The 20,430-nt window shown below is 38.8% G+C and overlaps 1 protein-coding gene across 1 annotated transcript in view; it reads left to right on the top strand.

The window, feature by feature from the left end:
* The window catches only part of CSMD3 (CUB and Sushi multiple domains 3), a 643,537-nt gene that overhangs the window by 384,353 nt on the left and 238,754 nt on the right, over nt 1–20,430 (top strand). The window contains exons 15-17 of the mRNA XM_063299980.1: nt 356–682; nt 3,711–3,905; nt 8,504–8,642. Of these exons, the coding sequence (XP_063156050.1) occupies nt 356–682; nt 3,711–3,905; nt 8,504–8,642 (661 nt within the window). The remainder of the gene's footprint in view (nt 1–355; nt 683–3,710; nt 3,906–8,503; nt 8,643–20,430) is intronic.

The raw sequence follows: 20,430 nt of genomic DNA, 5'->3' as shown, positions 1-20,430 counted from the left end.
AATTCTGTGAGTGTCCTGTCTTCTCTGCTGCCAAAGGCATTTCCTAGTTGAGCTGATGGGGCTGGACTCAGAGTTAAACAATAGCCTAATATTTGGGTTGACTTTAAGAAGGTCCCTGAATCAGTCTTAATAAACTATTTTTAAAATGTTGCTTTGAACTGTTCTTGATATCCATAATGGTAATTTTGTATTGTATTCCATTGCAAATCAGTGAGGGGTATAACAAATAAATAAACAATTCGATAAATGGATGAATAAATATGGATATAAATAAAATATTGGGAGAAAGGGCTCTGAAGGTCAGTTTTAGGTGGGTTCTTATCTCTTTTCTCATTTCTTTCCTGACTTTTGACAGTTCCTTGCCTATCAAATTTCACGGCACCGATGGGAACTGTTCTTTCTCCTGACTACCCAGAAGGATACGGAAATAATTTGAACTGCATCTGGACAATCATCTCAGACCCTGGGAGTCGCATTCATCTCTCCTTCAATGATTTTGACCTGGAATCTCAATTTGACTTCCTTGCAATTAAAGATGGTGATTCTCCAGATTCTCCAATACTTGGCACATTTACTGGAGCTGAAGTGCCATCCCACCTGACCAGTAACAGTCACATTTTACGTCTGGAATTTCAAGCTGATCATTCAATGTCAGGCCGAGGATTCAATATCACCTATAACAGTGAGTAAATGTTTTTATTCCAAATTTAATATTCATATTCTTGCCCTTATTTATTAATTTTTTTTTTCAGAACTGTCTGTGTTTCTGTCCATGACTCTCTGTATGGGGAGAGAGAGAAAGAAAGAGAGAGAGAGATCCAAGAAACCCAGGTCGTAGTCCTTTCTTAGGGATGGAAGCTGGCTGGGAGCCTTTGGACCAGTCATTATCTCTTAACTCTGGACTGGGAAGTTAAATAACTCTCATCTGCCAACCCATACTGAAGCAACATGGTAGATTACAGCCCATAACCTTCAATGAAGATACCTTAATCCTGCAGTGAATTGATATGGACTGAATACTGATACTATTACTAATAAGACTCTATCTATCTATCTATCTATCTATCTATCTATCTATCTATCTATCTATCTATCTATCTATCTATGTCCATTCAAGTCAGACTTGACTCCTGGGAACTGCCTGGACTAGTCCCTGCAGTTTTCTTGGCAAGGATTTTCCTAGGGTTGAGAGAGAGAGAGACTGACCAAGATCACCCAGCTGACTTGGTGCCTAAAGCAGGACTAGAACTCATGGTCTCCTGGTTTCTAGCCTGGTGCCACTACACCAGATTGGCTCTCAATAAGGCTTATAGACTGCTCCATCTGATTCTCTGATTCTGAGTAAGTTAGAGAATAGAGAGGGTGGCCTTGACAGAAACCTGGACTTCTGCTTCCATTTTTGAGGAGCTGGGGATTTTAAGGGTCAAAACAGGTGTATTAACCCTTGCTGATGCTTCAAGCATCCAATTGACCTGTCAACACTCCTGAAAGCCTTTCTCAGCATGGGTCTTGATGCCAGGCATTTTTGCAATACAGCCCTCAACATACAGAGACTGACTGACGTTCTGCAAGTCTGCTGTTAGGGCCTTCATTAGGGATGGCTTCTAAATCCATGGATTCAATGTTTTATGGGCATTAGGAACCATTTGAATGATGTTTCCCTTGCTTTATCACGTGTCTAATAATCCTGCTTATATTTACACTAGTATTTAAGGTCTGATAATTCTTGAGAAGAATTGGGCATTCTAGGCTAATCCTTACAGGGTTTGCTAGTTCTTAAAAATCAGAGAGCAAAAACTTCTAATTTTCAATTGCTTGCCTCCCTCCCTTCTTTCAGCAGATCTTTTAGTCTGGGAGCCACCATATGAAATGTGTGGGTCATATTTATTTGTTGATTATATTAATTTGCTTTTCTGCAGCATTTACTTCTAATGCAATTACAGCACACATATGAATATGTGCTGGTGTTTGGGGTTGTTCCCCCTCCTTTTCAAGCTACAGTGTCCTTGATTAAGCTGCTACATTAAAACTCTCACACCTTGTAAATATGGCAAAGAGAGTGGATGTCTATTTTTATTGGAAAATTGAGGTTTGTATTAATCTAAAATAATCCGCCACTTTATGCTATTAATAACAGTGTTTGTTCTCTTTCCAAAGTCACACTGGTGGCAAGTGCTGTTGCTAATAAGTTGTCAAAGAGTAATTAAAGAACATTAAATTTAAATGTGTCTCTCAGATGTCATAGCAGATTGCTATTTCAAATTACTTCAGTGCCACAAGTGATTCTGTTTTTGCTTCTGACATGTTTCCAGATTTTTGCCTGGTGACAAATGTTACCCTAAATTAAGATATAGTTCTTTCTCAATGAACTTTTAAAATTCATTTTTAGTAGCAAATCATTGCTTTTAAACTTGAATGACATTTTTCTGTGTTTTGAATTAAATTTTCTGTTAGGAAAAAAAAAGGAGTGTTTCTAGAATGTGAATGATCTGTTCAGTGAGTAACCTTTGGATCTTGTGCATTATCTTCTGTGGATAATGATACCCCATCCAGTCCATAATGTATTCTTCAGTGTCCTCTTAAAACCATACTAGTTAGCTTATTAGCAGGCGCTCTTGTAGGTGAGTGGAAATATTTTTTGGTCATCAAACATTGATGACAACTGCAAAGGGTCTTTACAATTGCACTGATTATTCCTCCTTCCTCTGTCTTCTTTTCTCTTTCTCTCCTGAGAGAGATGAGGAGCATTCAATTTGATGAATCAGAAATTATCACCATTGTTCTTCTGCTTTTAAATTATGAACTCTCTGACAGATTGCTATTGCCTGCAAGGCTCTTGACTTTATCAACAGTTGGCTCTCTGTTTTATTCTTATGAATAGAAGAAGTGGAAAAATGCTAACAGAGAAATTTAAAGAGTGGGTAATTTTATGCTTCTCTATTGTCTTGGAATACAAAACTACAGTATATGTGTTAACAGAACTGTTATAATCATGCCTTTATAGTTAGTATTTTTAATTTTATATCCACTTAATAATAGTAAAACCATCATTTTACTTTGCTTATATATGAATACAAGACATGTCTTTTCTAAAATTGTCATATTTAGGATTTATCTAAATTTGTAATTTACCCCATAATTACCAAACTCAAACATACACCAAAACGCCAATGCCACTAAAGTTGGACAGTGAATAAATTTAAATGAATGAATGAATGAATGAATAATATATGGACAAATATAAGATCTGCCTCATGCACAAAGACCATTAAAAAAGTAATTTTAAAACAACCAATGTAGTTTCCACTTCATGAATTAAAAAACAAAATAAAAGGCAGTTATCCCTTTTTTTCTGAAACAGAAGCTTGTTGTGTATAGTGGCAGTTATCCCTCTGAATTTTGTAGTTCAGTTCTTCAGTGGGGGGAAAAATGAAGCGAAAATGTGCAAATTAGCAAAAACTGCTTATAAAACAATGTTTGAAAGTATTCACCAACTAGTGTGGAACTAGTGCAACCTACATACATACATAAATGGGTACATTGTAGAATATAGTCCATCTGTAGTAGTATGAACATTGATTAATTTAGAGATTAAGAAAGAAAAAAGTTATATGCAATATATAAAGCTTGGGCTCAAAGAACTTTGAAATATAACTGATAATTTTAACTCTTTGTCATATTCCCTTCCTTGTTGTCTTCATGTTTTAAAGCATTTGGACATAATGAGTGTCCTGATCCTGGTATACCAATCAATGCACGTCGGTTTGGAGACAATTTTCAGCTGGGGAGTTCCATCTCCGTCATTTGTGAAGATGGTTTTATTAAAACTCAAGGAACTGAAACAATTACTTGCGTTTTGATGGATGGTAAAGTCATGTGGAGTGGACCTATCCCTAAGTGTGGAGGTAGGTAGGATAGACATTTGAGTTCCTGCCTATCTGTAATTTTGTTATAGTTTTTTGTGCTAAAATTAATATACAGTATTTTGCTTATTTGTTTTCTCAGTCTGTAACCTAATAGGTGAATTTCACAGCCAGCTTTTTTTTTTTTTTTGATGATGATGATGATGATGCAAACTTTGCAAATATCACCTGACAATATTATCTTGGATGATAATATGGGTTACTGAGTATTACATATATTGAACATTCTGTACAGGAAACTAAATGCATGCTGGTCTGTTTCATATGTTCAAATTCCATATTTCTCATGTGAAACAGTCTTCAGTTGCTCATTTTTGTATGTAAAACTTTATTCTAGATTCATAGATCTATTTTTCCTAAAGTATTCAGATGTCTTGGCATTGCTTTGTCAAAATAAGTTCCTAAAATGTTTCTGGTAATATATTGATTTTTATTGTTATCAGTTACATAACCAGGCTGAATTGTAACTCTATGTTTTGAAACATGCAAATTGTTTAGCAGCTGGTACCACTTGCCCTCCTTAGTTTATTTCTGAAAGAAAAACTAAAATTTCTTGAAGTTGTTAATAGCTTAGTATTTAGCTTAGCCAACAATGTGCTTTTTTTAAAGCACTGTTCAGATTCAAGCAGTACTTTATTTGCTTAATAATGCTATGCTCAATAATTCAGTTAATTTAGTAATTCACCCTACCATGGTCAATTTAATGTAACAACAATATTTTGTTTTGGCTGCAACTTATATTTAAAGGATAACAGAAACTGATTGCCATAGAATAATTAGTTATAACATTTTAAACAGGCATAGCACAGAAATATTTCCAGTTATGTGAAATCATTACAGTTTGAAACACATTTTCTGGGAATGGAACAGATATTTCTATTAAAGCCCCACTTGTTATTTCATAAACAAATAACATACTGTCATGTTAGGAAGCTTTTTCTATGCTAAGTACTATTTTTAATACAATAGTAAACGCAATTTTATGTGATTAAAATCATATTACTTCAACAGCTATATCTTAATAGGATTTCAGGAATCCTCACTCCAGCAAAGGCTCTTTCTGCTCCTGATAAACTGCAGCAAAACCTTGATAACATTCAGAATCATAATTAGAGTATGTTAAATGCATTAAATGCAAGTAAAATAATATCATATCATTTGGAAATATCTATGCCCTATTTCTCCTATCATCTAATGCTGCTTTGTGCATTTTATATCAATAATAGCATCAATAAAAACACTGAAAGCAACAGGTTTGATTGTATCCAACTGAGATGTTTTAAAACATTCAAATAGAAACTGCTGGTTTTCTAACAAAATATGCAATATGTTCCCAAACATCTTTCATTCCAGAGGATTAGAAAATATCTAATATAGCACCAGGTTTTTTTAAAAAGGGAGAGTTTAGAGTCTGTATGAATTTATGAAAAGTCTTATAACAAAGAAAATTACTGGGCATATGGGAATATATGTCTTGCTAAATAAAAAAAAAATGAATATGTCTTCTGCAAAAGTAACTTTTATCTTGTAAACAGATGGGGATAAAGAGGATCTTACCTGGATTTGAAAAGATATTTGACAAATGCCTCATTAAAAGAATAATGTGTAGTTAAAGAATAGGAATTTTTAAAGATTGAGCCAATAAACCTTTCCAAATATTTATTTGGACCAATATTTTATTCCATTAGCATCTTTCAAACTGGAAGAAAAGTCATTAGAATGGCAAACCTTTTTTCATGTAATGAACGTTAAGGGAAAAAAAAAAAAGATCCCTGGTGGGGTCTGAGCTGACAGTGAGTGAGCAAGAAATGGGTTTAGGGTTTTGCTGGATTGCTCAATGAAGATGCAAAGTTGCAATGTAACTGCTGGGTGGGGAAACAAATTTTCAGGTTAAGGATAATTATAGAGAATCCATGTTTTATTCACTCTTGGAATACTGTACAGTTCTGATAACATCTAAAAACAATATTAAAAGATACAGCACAATGAAGAGCAATCCAAATGTCCAAAGGGCTGAAACAGTTTCTGTACTGTTCAACATCTTCAGCATTTTAGAATGAAAGAGAGAAGTACAAAAATGAGCATTTCGTTAAGAAAATGAATATAAAAAATAATTACTCTACCCTAATATAGAATCAATATCATCTGTCCTGTGCCAGGCTGAGTGGCAACAACCAAATGTTTCCAATAAATTTATTATCTTAGTTGTAAATCGTATAAAAGATAACACTAGCCACTGCAGCTGTAAATTAATTAAAAAGTATCTACAGGAAAAGTGTAATTCATAGCTATGACTTAAATATAGCCAAGAAGAACAGGTCTATTTCAGTCTGGTAGTCAGGGACAAAGAAATCCATAATATCCAAACCAGGGGTCATAAGCCAAATAACTTTTTGCAGAGAAAGGAATCAGGAGAAACGAAGAATGAGTGGCTACAACAAGACAGGTCCTGTAGTGGAACATTGTTTCCAACCACAGGAGAAGGCCTTGAAAAGTTGGAGTTCTGGGCCTTGTCTAATTAGAGATGATATCCATTTCACTGAAGGAGATATAGTGATGTCTGCTGCTGAGCCTTCCTTAGCCTATGACATGTTCTAGGCCTTAATACTCTTCTAAATTCAGAATTCAGCTCCTTGTTCTCTGAATGTGCTGGCTTTGAGTTATTATTCCCAGTGACTGACAAGTTGTTGACTCCTCAACTACAGGCTGCAGCCTATCAGGTTCTCCTCATCTTCAGAATCAGAGTCCATAACATTATCCAGTGTAGCTGAACAATGGTAATTGAGGACATAAGACATCAACTAATACTTCATGCAATTTTGTCCACACATTATTCTATTTCATACTCTTCAGTATTGGAGTCAGTTTGGCACTCAAGACCAATTGCTGGAGTTCCTAAAGAGTAAATTGCTGCTGTGGGCTTTCCATTGCTCAATGTGGAAAAAAAAAAACAAATTGCAGTAAACAATTTTGATCCATCTTCTTACATTTTTATTCATATCACACACATGGAGATATATGCTCAGACAGCCATGATCATATCATGTCAGCTTCTAAATCTAAGCTGCTTAATCCTCTGACAACAAGCTAATTTCCCAGGCCTGTTCTCATGGAAATATATTTCCACATAAGATCAAGTGTAAAAACAGTTTTATATAAATATAAAACAGTTTTATATAAGAACAAGCGTAAAAAAACATTTTGCACATACCGTACTTTACTCAAGTAGATATCTCTGCTGATTAGTAATTTTCAAAAATTACTAATATGTAGTATTGTAAATACATAAAGTAGCTATTGCCATTTCAGAACCCATTCACCTATCTATTTTTCACAAGAACCTATTGTTGAGTCACTCATATTCCCTCAAAGAAATTAGCTGTCCTTTGCTGTGGCAGGGTGGGAAAGATTGTGTGTGTGTGTGTGTGTGTGCGGAGAAACCCAAGTTCAAGCTTCATAACACTAAATAGGGCTCTGGAAAGAATGATAAACTCTTTACCTATTGCTAGAATTTATGAATTCTTTTCAGTTTAATTTCAGAAGGTATGAGGGTCCAGTGAACCCCAGGATATATGAAGGCTGCCAGGTTTGAGAAGGAAGATGTATGAGAAGGAGTTGGAACATGTAAACTGAACTGTACAAATGAAGGACATTAAAGCATCTTTTAGGGATGGATATATTGATGAAAGCAGGGTTACTCCAAATGTGACATCAGGACACTCATAGAAAAGTTAGGAGGCTTGTGTTACAATGGCACAACACAGCTTTCATCAGACTCACTGTTTTGATCCTTCCCTGCCAATGCCACTGCTTTTACATAACAATTTGAATAGTTTTGTGGTAACCATGCAAGGTGGTTCAACGTTATTATCCCCATGCTGCAGAATAGTAATTTAATGACTTACTGGAAGAACACATTGCATGTGAAGTTCATTTGTTCTGATGGGATATAAAAATACACCTCAGGACTGAAAATCCACCACCACAAAGAAAATCACGGGAGGTACAGAGAAAAGCCATGGACAAATGAAAATTTGAAGCTTAGTAATAGTAGGCCAGGACAAGAGGTAATTCTGCCTCCTGTTTCTCAGTTATTCCTTCATGAAGTGACATTTTATCACCGAAAAGTACTCTTTGGACAGCTAATTTCTTTGAGGGAATATGAGTGACTCAACAATAGGTTCTTGTGAAAAATAGATAGAAAATTGCTGTATGTACTTGGATGGTAGGGCCATGCTTTAAAAGCAAGTCTGAATGAATGAATGAATGAATGAATGAATGAATGAATGAATGAATGAATGGTCTACCTTGCCCTAAACTGAATCCGTGAGTTGATGAGTGGTGAAATTTGAGTTAGGGACTTTCTTTTCTACTGCACATGATTGCAGTGCCAGCTTATGGCAGCACTAGTTTATTTTCATTTCTTACTTTGTTTGACTCAAGTTCTGAAGACAAACCAGCCACAGAAGTTCCTTCCTTCCTTTTCCACCCTTGTGATTTTGTTTTATTTCAGAATTTGAGCACAATGACTGCAACAGTTCTAGCCTGACATTAACAACTTTTTGTTTTCTTCTTTATAGCTCCATGTGGTGGACATTTTGCAGCCCCCAGTGGAGTCATCCTTTCTCCAGGCTGGCCTGGCTATTATAAAGACTCCTTGAATTGTGAGTGGGTGATTGAAGCAGAACCAGGACACTCTATCAAAATTACATTTGAAAGGTCTTGACAAAAGCTTTTATTTCCTCCTTCTATTTTCACTTTTAACTGATGAGCAGGAGATTACAGTTAAAAATAAAACCTTGATTTAATGGACTAGCAGGGTAGAAGGAGGTGTCCATTACTTCTGAATGTCCATTAAATCCAAAAGACATGTTTACTGATTCATGTTCTTTGCCTTGTGACATCATTAAAGATGACATAAATGAGATTATTTACAGTGATTTTCATCCTTTTTGACATCATTACACAAATAACCTAAAAGGATTATTTATTTAATGATATATTACACAGTGATGTAAATTGACATAATTACATAAATGTAACGAATTTAAGAGGGTTGTCTAGGACTACAAAGAATGCAATGGGCTTGCCTGTTTTTTTGGGGGGGAAGGGGTGGTCTGGTAAAAAAAAAAGTGTCTGTTGCAACAGAAGTTCATTAAAAGGAGGTCTGCTAAATAGAGCTTTTATTGTTATTGATTCTGTAGTGTTATATATCAGAAACCAATTTTCATTAATTATGTTTCCCTTAGTTATAGTTCAGTAAAAACTTCTAGAAATTTCTGGGTTATTGGATTGTATAATATTGTTATTCAATGGATTCAATGATGGATGATGCCAGTTTACCCTAACTTTATGACTTAAGAGTTTGATGGAGGTGGGGAGACTGCTTCTATGTTGTAAGCTCAAACTGATAGAACATACAACTTCTGAAAATTCTAAGTTAAATCCCCACTATACTGTACTGTACCATACTCTAATGATAGTGTTACATTTAGGATGCATTTATATGAAGTATATTAGAAGCTATATTAGAGGCTCCTACAGAGGTTCCATAATGTCAGGTAAGGATATATACACATGTATTTAGAAAACATATGTTGTTATTCTTAAGCTGTTTGTGTACTGTTTTGCTTGTCAAAGACATCAAAATACCACAGATCAGGTGTATCCAATTGAACTTAGGAGTGGTAGATCCAGGATACAGCCTTAATTTGATACCCTACAATGTCCTGGTAGCTACAAATTAGTCATGAGGACTTTGTATTGCATCCAGTAATAGAAGCATTTTGTATTTCAATAGTATTTGCTGGAAGATATAAACAGGAAGATACATTTGTGTTTATCTCCTTTTTTGTGAGATTGCCATAGGTATCTGATGGGCCACTGAGATATTAATACAATGGACTATGACTCTTTCCATGTTTGAAGAAAAATCTAGACATCTCAAGTACCGATGTTTGAGAAGACCTATAATGATATAGGAGATAATCCATGAAAGTGTAGGCTATATTAAATGTATTACTTTGAACATGTCATAACAGTAGCCATTATTTTTCTTAAGAATAATTTTAGTGTACATGAAAGATTGTTTGGCTAGTCCACCTTATTGACATCTAGGAATCAGTTATTCCTAAACTCTTCCACAGTCTTTCCACTTCTTTTTGGAAAGAGCAGCACATCTAAAAAACCTACATGATAAAGGCGTATTTATTAGCATTGTTGTTGCTGCTGCTGCTGCTGCTGCTGTTATTCTCAGTCATCTTCAAAACTCTTCTTCATAATTCTGGAAAGCTGATCTGGAAAAAGATGGAGAGAAAGGGAAAGAGGAGAAGATACTAAAAGAAGAGAATCTATGTTTTTTTCTTACTGATCTTCTCTCTTTTCTGTATTGATTTTGCATTCTCTAAACCTATAATTCTCTACTTCACACATAGATAATGCTTTGAGATGCAACTTTGCCCCTTTAATCTCTGGAGGGCAGTTGGGGCATCTTGTAATGTATTGATACCACCAGCAAAACATCTACTTTTGATCTTTTCGAAAGATGGAGGTGGGAGTGGGAAGCTTCCCCAAACACATTCCCATTCCCATTCTTAATTTTTAATAATAATAATAATAAGAAGAAGAAGAAGAATAGACACTGGAGGGCCCTTGTGGGAATGCAGGTTGCCCTACCCTGCTCTGCATTTCTCATATATAAGGGAATATTGGTTTATAATAGACATAATGCCTTTACACATGTTAAAAGCCCTTAATCCTAAACACTAAGCCTTTTCTGTCTGTCTTTCTGTTTCCCTTTTCTGTTGTTATTTAACTTTGAGCCTTCATGATGGAACTCATGTTCTAAAATTACACCTCTGTTTAAAATTCTGAATGTTCATATAATAATAATGATAACAATAATAATAATAAGTCTAAGAAGTCTAAGAACAATGTTTTACTTTACCAATTTGCAAAGAGAATTTTCTGACAGGACATTTTTGTAATAGGTAAATTAATAGAAATTGTGATTTGCCAGCATAATATGAGAAATGTGTTTATTTTACAGTTTTTATAGCCTACCACAGTTCAAAGATTTGGGGCATATTTCAAGAGGGTAAAAAAAAGACCATTAACAATAATAAGCTATCACCCAAACCCAGGGCTGCAACTTGGGGGGGGGGGAGCAGGGCATGAGCGCTGGGGGGCCAGCAAAATGGGCACAGAATCCATGTTTGCCCCGGGTGACACAGACCCTATTTGTGGGCCTGCCTGGACCTCCCAGACTGGGTCTATTGCTAATAATCAGAGTTGAAGGGTTAGTGGAAAAGAACCTTTGCTGAACTATCTTTTTCCTCCTCCAAATATTATCTGATGTTTTGCATATATTTAAGTTACATCAGTAGTATAGAAAATGCAACACACCTTTGTTTTTATTCTTAATTGTAGCCTTGGTGTCTGTTCTCAGCTGCCTATCTGGATTTGACAGTGGAGACATCCATACTGGGACAATAGGCAGGGATTTAAGTTTATTGGAAGTCCTGACTTTGTCAGTTTCTCTCTCTTGCTCTACACTGAGAGGCCCAATTAGTAACCTCTGTTGGCAGAGTGCTAGAAAGCATTTGGCCCAGGAGAGATCAGAAAAGTCACACAGCAGGCATTTCTATAAAAAAAAAAATATTTACAGAAAGCACAAACACATATTTACAGGCTTCTGCATTCTCACAGGCTCTCAGAGAGGAGAGAGATCTCCCTCAGCTTCATACTCTCTACATGCCTGAAGAGAAGGAAGTGAAACAATCTAACTGACCTTGCTTCAGGCAATTCAAATATTATCACCTGAAAAGAAGACAATAACCTTAATCTGTAGCAGAAAAACAATATACCAATAACCTCTACAAATTTTCTCGCTCTGATGTAATTCTCAAACAGTACCATTCTTGCTGGAAATTTAGTTTAGACAGTTGTTTCATTAAACTGTTTACCTTTTTCTAATGGTGCTAAACTACCTAGGCCAATCACTGCTTCTAATATTAAGTATATGGGTGAATTATCGAGATTAGCAAAGTTCTAAAAACTGGTGAGTAAAAGCTAATTTATACATTCATTCATTTGTAGAACGTCCAGAATCTATTGGAATGAATCATACTTCTTACACCCATGTTCACAGCCATCCTTCAAACTGAAAATTCATGCAACTAATCCTGAATAAGATTCTAAGTTTTGTAGGTTTTGAGGACATGTTTCCCTGTTTCCTTCTAATAGGAAAAGCAATGACATGATCTGTTAAATGTTACAGGTTCATATATCATCAGAAAGATAGGAAACAACTAGAGAGGGGAATGCAGATTAGCACTTTTTGTCTCAACGCGACAGTTGAAACATAATTATTACAGTTTAAATGCCAGTTGTTAATCATTATGTTGTTAAGTACTGCATTAGACTAATGATCTTAGATCTTGCTTATGAAACCCATAATTCATTTCCCAGAATAACATTGTATATTTCAGTTCTGAATACAGGTTAGCTTAATGTTCCTTGAATTTTCTTAGTTGCTTAGATACTGAATTTTTGCTACTTCCAAGGAATGATATGAAACCTGGGCTTATGTTTCTTTATAACTAAAGTATATTGGACTCTCATAATGAAATCTCATTTAGTGAAGAGGCACATATGCATTTGCCAATTAATAAGCTAAGTCAATTTCCAAGGAACCATTTGCTATATCAGTCATATGCATTACTCTTTCTAACATAATTTTGCCTTAGGCAATATAGCAAAAATACTGGTCTTCACAGAATAGTTACCATTAGTAATGTTTTTTTTCCTAATTTTGGTGTTTGTTTCTTGGTGGGAGTGGGTGGAACGAGAAAATTGCTATTCAGATCTGCCCAATTTAATAATTCATCATGTGCTCTGTATAAAAGCATGACACTCTGTTTCAGCTTCTGTAAACAAAGTTCAAGAGGCCAACTGGCACATTAAGGACTAACTGCATTGAAAAACATAATTGTCATTCAATACAAACCCATGGCTTTTCAAAAAAAGGATAGTGTAGAAGGTATTTAAAAATCATGAAGTAATCTTTGGGTGATTTAATTTAGAGAAAGTTAACTTAGATTGATCTGCAATTTGGGGAGTTTCCTGGGCTCACAGTTCTTGCTTGAAGAGCAGGTGGCAGCTGCAGCTAGAAGAGCCTTTGCACACATATATCCTGTGTGCCAATTGTGCCCATTCTTAGATTGGGAGATGCTGCTCACAGTCATTCATGGCTTAGTCAACTCCTGATTTGACTATTGCAATGCGCTTCACATGGAGTTGACCTTGAAGAGGATGTAGAAGCTGCAACTGTTCCAGAATGCAGCAGCACAGGAAGTAGTGAGTGCATCATGGTATACCCATGTAACACTGCTACTGTGTAGTGGCTCCCACACAGGCTTCTGGGCGCAATTCAAGATGCTGATTGTCAACTTTAAAGCCCTACATGGGACTTCCTATCCCTGATGGGTTTTGCCCATCCCACTATATCTGGCAGAGAGAGCATGCTGCAAGTCCCCTTGGTGAACTGTGCTGCTTGGTGAGGCTTCGGAAGCATGTCTTCTCTGTCATGGTGTCTGCCTTATTCCATAGCCATCCCCCAGAGATATGGATGACCTGGATTCTGTTGGCCTTCAGGAAATTAGTGAAGACCTGTTAGTACAGCCACCCTGGTGTTGTTGATGGATGGATGCAAGTTTTATCTAGGCCTCAGTGTTGTTTTTTGTTTTAATGATATTGTGCTTTTTCAAAATTCTTGTTCACCGCCCAGAGTTCCTTTAGGTAGATGGGCAGCCATATAAGTTTGTTTAATAAATAAATATACCATGATTGTCATGAGTACTGATGGCGAGCTGGAAGGGGCCTCTATCCAGGGGGGAAAACACATGCATAGTACTGAAGAATTAAGCAGCCATTCAAAGAGACACAGATCAGACCCGCCTTAACTTTTGGGGTTTATCTGTCTGGGTTTTTCCCACTCTTCTTCAGTTTGTTAGGATTCTGTTTTATGTAGCAGTAATAAACACTAGAGACCTACTCCTCGTCTCAGCGTGATTTCTGACTGTTAGGACATCAATCCTAACAAACTCATACTCCCATCGAAAGAGGGAGGAACAAAGAAAAATAAAGGAGAGATATTTGGAAAATGTCTCTGGAAAACCAGGAAATTTGGCAAGCCATCCAACAATTGGCAGCAGCCCTGCAACAACATCAACAACAAGTAGATCTCCAGATCAACACATTACAAGCTGCCATGCCACAGCAGTTACAACAACCAGCTCCGATTAACCCACAACCGGTGCCAGCAGCAGCAGCAGCAGCTCCACCAGTAGTCTTGAGAACCCAGGGCAGTCTACCAGAGAAGTTTGGAGGAGAAGCAGGACAGTTGAGAACCTTTCTCACACAGCGCACAATGTTTTTTGACAGCAGACCAGCAGAGTTTCCTGAAGACAGAACCAGAGTCACCTTCATACTAAGTCTGCTAAAGGGACCGGCAGCCAAATGGGCTATTCCCATGGTGGAACACAACGACCCAATTCTCAACGACTACCAGAATTTTCTGGCAGGGTTCCGAGCACACTTTGATGACCCGATCAGAGAGGTCACTGCCAGCCGGGAAATTCAGAAGCTCAAGGAAGGCAACAAGAGAGTGGGAATCTACATTGCTGATTTCAAGCTTTTAGCGGGTAATCTGGACTGGAATGAGAGTGCCTTGAAAGACCAATTCAAACAGGGGCTGGATGAAGAAATTAAGAATGAATTAGTGTGCCAGGGAACACCAGCTACCCTAGAAGCCTTATATCAGTTGTCTCTGGTCATAGATGCCAGGCTAGAAGAGCTCAGACAGATGCAGCTGGGGAGAGGCAGGGGCCTCAGGACGCTTCCAGAAGTTCCAGCTCTCTCCACAGCACTTCCTTACTCAGGACCAGAGGAGCCGATGCATATCGGGGCAAGCAGGAGGCTTACTTCCGAGGTTGAGAGACAGAGAAGGAGAGAGAGAGCCCTCTGTTTCTACTGCAGAGTCCAGGGGCACATGGTGAGAGCTTGCCCAGCGAGAAGCCAAGCAAATTCTGTAAGAGCCCTAGGGCAAGCAGCTGAAACAAGAGCCACCTCCGCCTCTACTTCCAACCAGGGAAACTCAGTTGGTCTCCCTCCACAGAGCTCAGCAGGGAGACCATCAATCAATTAAGAAGGGCTCATTCCGAGGATTCCAGGCAATCCTTTTACTACTTACCAGTAATAATACATGTAAACCCAGAGCACCAGGTCAAGCTAGAGGCCCTCGTGGATTCCGGAGCTTCAACCAATTTTATTGATGTACAGACCGTACAAGACTTCAACATCTGACCATAGAATTGCCACGTCCCATAGAAGTGGAGACCATTGATGGCCAGCCCCTCAAGGCAGGGCTGATTAGAAGGTTCACAGAACCTGTGCAACTAACAACGGGAGATCACATTGAGTGGATCCAACTTTATGTTACTGCATCACTTAATGTGCCTATAGTCCTGGGCACACCTTGGTTGAAGATCCACAACCCATTGTTGAACTGGACTATGGGAGCAATCTCCTTCCCAGCTAAGGAATGCCAGCACCAGAAGATTCAAGCTGCTCTCCTCTCTCCAGCAACCAATGCAGTCAAGGAAGCAGGGGGGGTCCAGTTGCCAGTCAAGTATGCAGATTTTGCAGACGTTTTCAGCGAACAAGAGGCCACAGCACTACCCCCCCCCCCATAGGGACTGTGATTGTACCATTGTGTTGATACCAGGAGCCAGGATTCCAGCAAGGAAACAATATCCCATGTCCCCCAAAGAACTAGCCACCTTAAAGGATTACTTGGATTCTGATCTCCAAAAGGGGTTCATCTGACCATCTACTTCCCCAGCATCTGCTCCTACCTTCTTCGTACCAAAGAAGCCTGACCCGTTGGCACCGGCAAACCAGGAGGCATCCATGAGAGTGGTCCACAATTTCAGTTTTTTAAATAAACTCACAATAAAAGAAAATTATCCCATGCTGTTAATATCTGATCTGCTGGATCGCTTACAGAAAGCACACATTTTTACTAGGTTGGACCTCAGGAATGTGTACAATCTGATCCGGATGAAAGAGGGGCATGACTATCTGACTGCCTTTGACACCAGGTTTGGCAAATTTGAGTACCTTGTTTTGCCCTTTGGCTTGTCTAATGCAGGAGCCATATTTCCCTGATTTATGAATCAAATTTTCTCTGATTTACTAGATAAGTATCTGGTCATTTAACTAGATGACATATTAATTTTCTCTGAGGATGCTACAACTCATGTAACCCATGTACGTAATGTCTTACAAAGACTGAGAGAGAACAAGCTGTTCGCCAAGCTAGAGAAGTGTGCCTTTGATTTAACTGAATTACATTTCCTGGGCTATAAGGTATCAACAGAAGGCATATCCATGGATCCTTCTAAGGTCCAGGCAATTCTCTCTTGGACACCCCCCCGAAATGTGAAAGATGTACAAAGATTTCTAGGGTTCTGCAATTTTTACAGGCGGTTCATAAAAAACTTTAGTGACAGGGCTAGACCCCTCACACAGCTTTTGAAGAAAGGATCAAAATTCATTTGGGGGGAGAGGGAGCAAGCAGCATTCTGAGAATTCAAGCAACTCTTTGCATCCCAGCCGCTGTTAAAACACCCTGATCCCACGAAGCAATTCATAATGCATTCAGATGCTTCCGATATTGCCATTGGGGCGGTGTTATTGCAATATACAAACAAAACCGAGAATACATTACTTCCTTGTGCCTTTTTTTCACACATGCTCTCACCAGCAGAGAGAAATTACAATGTTTTTAACAAAAAGTTGCTAGCAATTAAAGCAGCATTTCAAGAGTGGAGGCAGTGACTAGAAGGTGCAGCGTTTCCTGTGAAAGTTTGCACTGATCACAAGAATTTACAGCTTCTACAAAACACCAAAATGCTCACCCCACGCCAAATCAGATGGAGCCAGTTTTTCTCCCGTTTCAATTTTATTATTTCTTATGTTCCCGGGGCGCAAAACTGTTTGGCGGATGCCCTGTTTTGATCCATTCAGGCAACCCCTGCCACTCACCAGGAGGTACAGGCTACTATATTACAACCTCACAACTTTGATCAGTCTATGAGGGGGAACCAGACAGAGATTTTAGCAGCAGGCAGACAAGCAGAGGACCTATTTACAAGAGTCAGAGCTCAGCAGCAACAAGACCCATATGCCAGGGCCAGGATGGATGACCTCCAGAGGGACCCGCAAGACAATGCCTCACCATTCAATGTGGAGGCAGGAATCCTCTGGCATAGTGGGCGATTATACATTTCCCCCTCATCGAGGGAAGAAGTACTGAGACTTTGCCATGACCATCAAACGGTGGGCCACGGAGGTGTTTTCAAAACTCTCCATAGAGCTCTGAGAGACTACTGGTGGCCTAAGATGTCTGCAGACATAAAGGGCTATGTGGCTTCTTGTCATACCTGTAGATGAGCCAAGCCTCTCCCAGGGAAGCCCACAGGACTCTTGCAACCCCTATCAACCCCCAGTCAGCCTTGGGATACAATCTCCATGGATTTCATCACTGATTTACCCCCGGTCCAGGGGCTGACTTCCATACTAGTGATGGTGGACCTTTTCACAAAAATGGTGCATTTTATTCCATGCAAGGGCCTCCTATCTGCGCAAACCACAGCACAGTTGTTCATGGACCATGTTTTTAGGTATAGAGGCATGGTAAATCACTTGGTGAGTGACAGAGGCCCTCAGTTCACTTTCAGGTTCTGGAGGGCGCTTTTCCAGTCATTAGGGGTCCAGATCCACCTATCATCATCGCATCATCTGGCTAGTAATGAGCAAGCTGAGAAAATTAACCAATAGTTACAGCAGTATCTCAGGTGTTACACCACTTATCAGCAAGACAATTGGCCAGCCCTACTCCCCATGGCAGCATTTACATATAATAATTCTGTACAGTCCTCTACCAAGATGTCTCCTTTCCAAGCACTCTGCGGGGTTAACCCTCAGGTGTTGCCCACCTCTTCCCAGCAGGGAGCTGTTCCAGCCGCGGCTGATTTTCTTAAAGAGCAACAAGATGCACAGGAGTTGTCAAAGGAGCAGCTGAACAGGGCAAAGAGTGCTTACAAGAGAGCTGCAGATGCTCACAGACAAGAGGGGCCAGCAATTGCGGTAGGAGACAAAGTGTGGCTCTCTACCAAGTTTTTGACCTCTACCAGACCCTCCAAGAAGTTGGACTCTACGTTTGTGGGCCCTTTTACTGTGGTACAGCAGATAAATCCAGTGGCTTATCGCTTAAAGCTGCCAGCATCCATGAAAATCCATCCAGTCTTTCACAGAGCCTTGCTAGCCAAGGACCCTCCCCCAAGTGCCTGATGATTGTAACTGCCCCCCCACCTCCAGTAATTGTGGAGGGGGAGGAGGAATATGAAGTAGAGGAAATTCTGGACTCTAGGAGGAGTGGAAGGGCCATCCAATATTTCATACACTGGAAAGGGTACCCTGAGGAAGAGCGCACGTGGGAGAATGCCAGAGATGTATATGCACCAATGCTGGTTCATTGATTCCATCAGCTTTTCCCTCACAGACCCAAGCCTTGCACTCTACCAGAGATTCCTCACTTGGCTGAGCAAGCAGAGGAATCCCAAGCAGAGGAGTTCGTAAGTTTGCAGTTTCCACCCCCACCTGAAGCCTTCACACCAGTAACAGAGGAGGGGGGGGACCGCAGCCCTCCACCTCGGGCTTGCATTTCCCAGGGGGAAGGGGGGACGACTCTTCTAATTATCTAGCTATTTTCCAGTAGCAGCCACCTGGGCCAGAAGAGTTATCAGACCTGGAGAGCAGCACTGATTCATCCTTGGAGGAGTTTTCCTTTGAAGACTTTCCATCGTTGCCCAGTTCCCATGGGAGCTTAGAAGGAGACATAGACTCTTATCAAACCTCTGGAAGGGAGGGGGCTGAAATGGAATGTGAATCTGGAGGGGAGGGTGATGTCATGAGTACTGATGGTGAGCAAGAGGTGGCCCCTATCCAGGGGGGAAAACACATGCGTAGTACTGAGGAATTAAGCAGCCATTCAAAGAGACACAGATCAGATCCACCTTAATTTTTGGGGTTTATCTGTCTGGGTTTTTCCTACGCTTCTTCAGTTTGTTAGGATTTTCTGTCTTATGTAGCAGTAATAAACACTAGAGACCTACTCCTTGTCTCAGCATGATTCCTGACTGACAGGACAATGAAATTTGCATATATTACAGAGGATGTAGAGGAAATTGATAGTGAGAACTTTGCAGTGAAAGTATACTATAGCTAAGATCAAAGCATCTTGCCTTAGTAAATTGAAGCTAGGCAACAAACAGTTATGGAAGCTCCTTTTTCTTATGCACTTTGGGCCTCCTAGGAATATCTTGTTGGCCACTGAGGAAAACAGGACTTGATATAGATAGACCTTTGGTCAGAATGCTTATACTATTATGTCAGAGTGCATAACATTCCCAATTTTAAACCTGACACACTGAATGAACAAAAATGATTTCTTTTTGCAATCAATTCTCTTTTTGCAATGGATTATCTTTCTTTTTTGCCTGCAAGACCACCTTTACTCCTGGTGACTACATGGACAAATCCATGCAAAGTCCTAGGTAACATCTTTGGAAGTGGTTTGCCATTGCCTTTTTCTTAAGGCTGAGAGAGACCAACAAGCCCAAGGTTACCTAGTTGGTTTTCATACCTAAGGCAGACTAAAATTCAGGTTTCCCTGCTCCTAATTCAGTACCTTAAATCACCAGACTATGGAAATTGGTACCTGGTTTTTATTATTTATTACTTACATGCATATCCCACTTTTCTCCAATAATAAGGTGGTGTAACCTTAATTTTAAGCTCACACGTACCACATGAAATAAGGAAGCTAGTGTGGGTGCTTAAGAAGTCAGATTAAGACCTAGGAGATCAGGATTCAAAGCTATCCTAGCCATGAAAACAGACTGAGTGGTTTTGGGCCAGTCACATTATCTCAGTACAACCTGCTTCATGGAGTTGTTGTTTTGAGAAAAAAAGGAAGATGATACACACGCCACCTTGAAGTCTTGAAAACATGCAGGCTATAATACATAATACATAATAAAATAAATGTAGTTTAATAGAAAAATGACTGGCCATATAAATAATATATTGTTTGTTTGTTTGTTTGTTTGTAGTGAATTGAAAGTTTCTTTCAAATATATATTGCAAAAATCAAAAACACTTCCATGAATGCTTTGCCTTAAAAAAAAAAAAAAAGATTTCTAATATAAGTGGTAATTTAAATACATCTGTTTGAATCTTATTCTGCCCCAGTAATTTAAATCAGTATTTATTTTATAGGATTTTTACTTTAAAAACTATTTATTATGCTTTATTCAAGAAATATTTGATGTATGAGGTAAAAGAAAGGATTGGGTCAAGACAATCTTATGTAGAGACACGG

This window comes from Candoia aspera, chromosome 3 (genome assembly GCF_035149785.1).
Source record: "Candoia aspera isolate rCanAsp1 chromosome 3, rCanAsp1.hap2, whole genome shotgun sequence".
Classification (NCBI taxonomy): Eukaryota; Metazoa; Chordata; class Lepidosauria; order Squamata; family Boidae; genus Candoia; species Candoia aspera.
The sequence above is the reverse complement of the archived record's forward strand: the minus strand, read 5'-3'. Positions and strand labels throughout refer to the sequence as shown.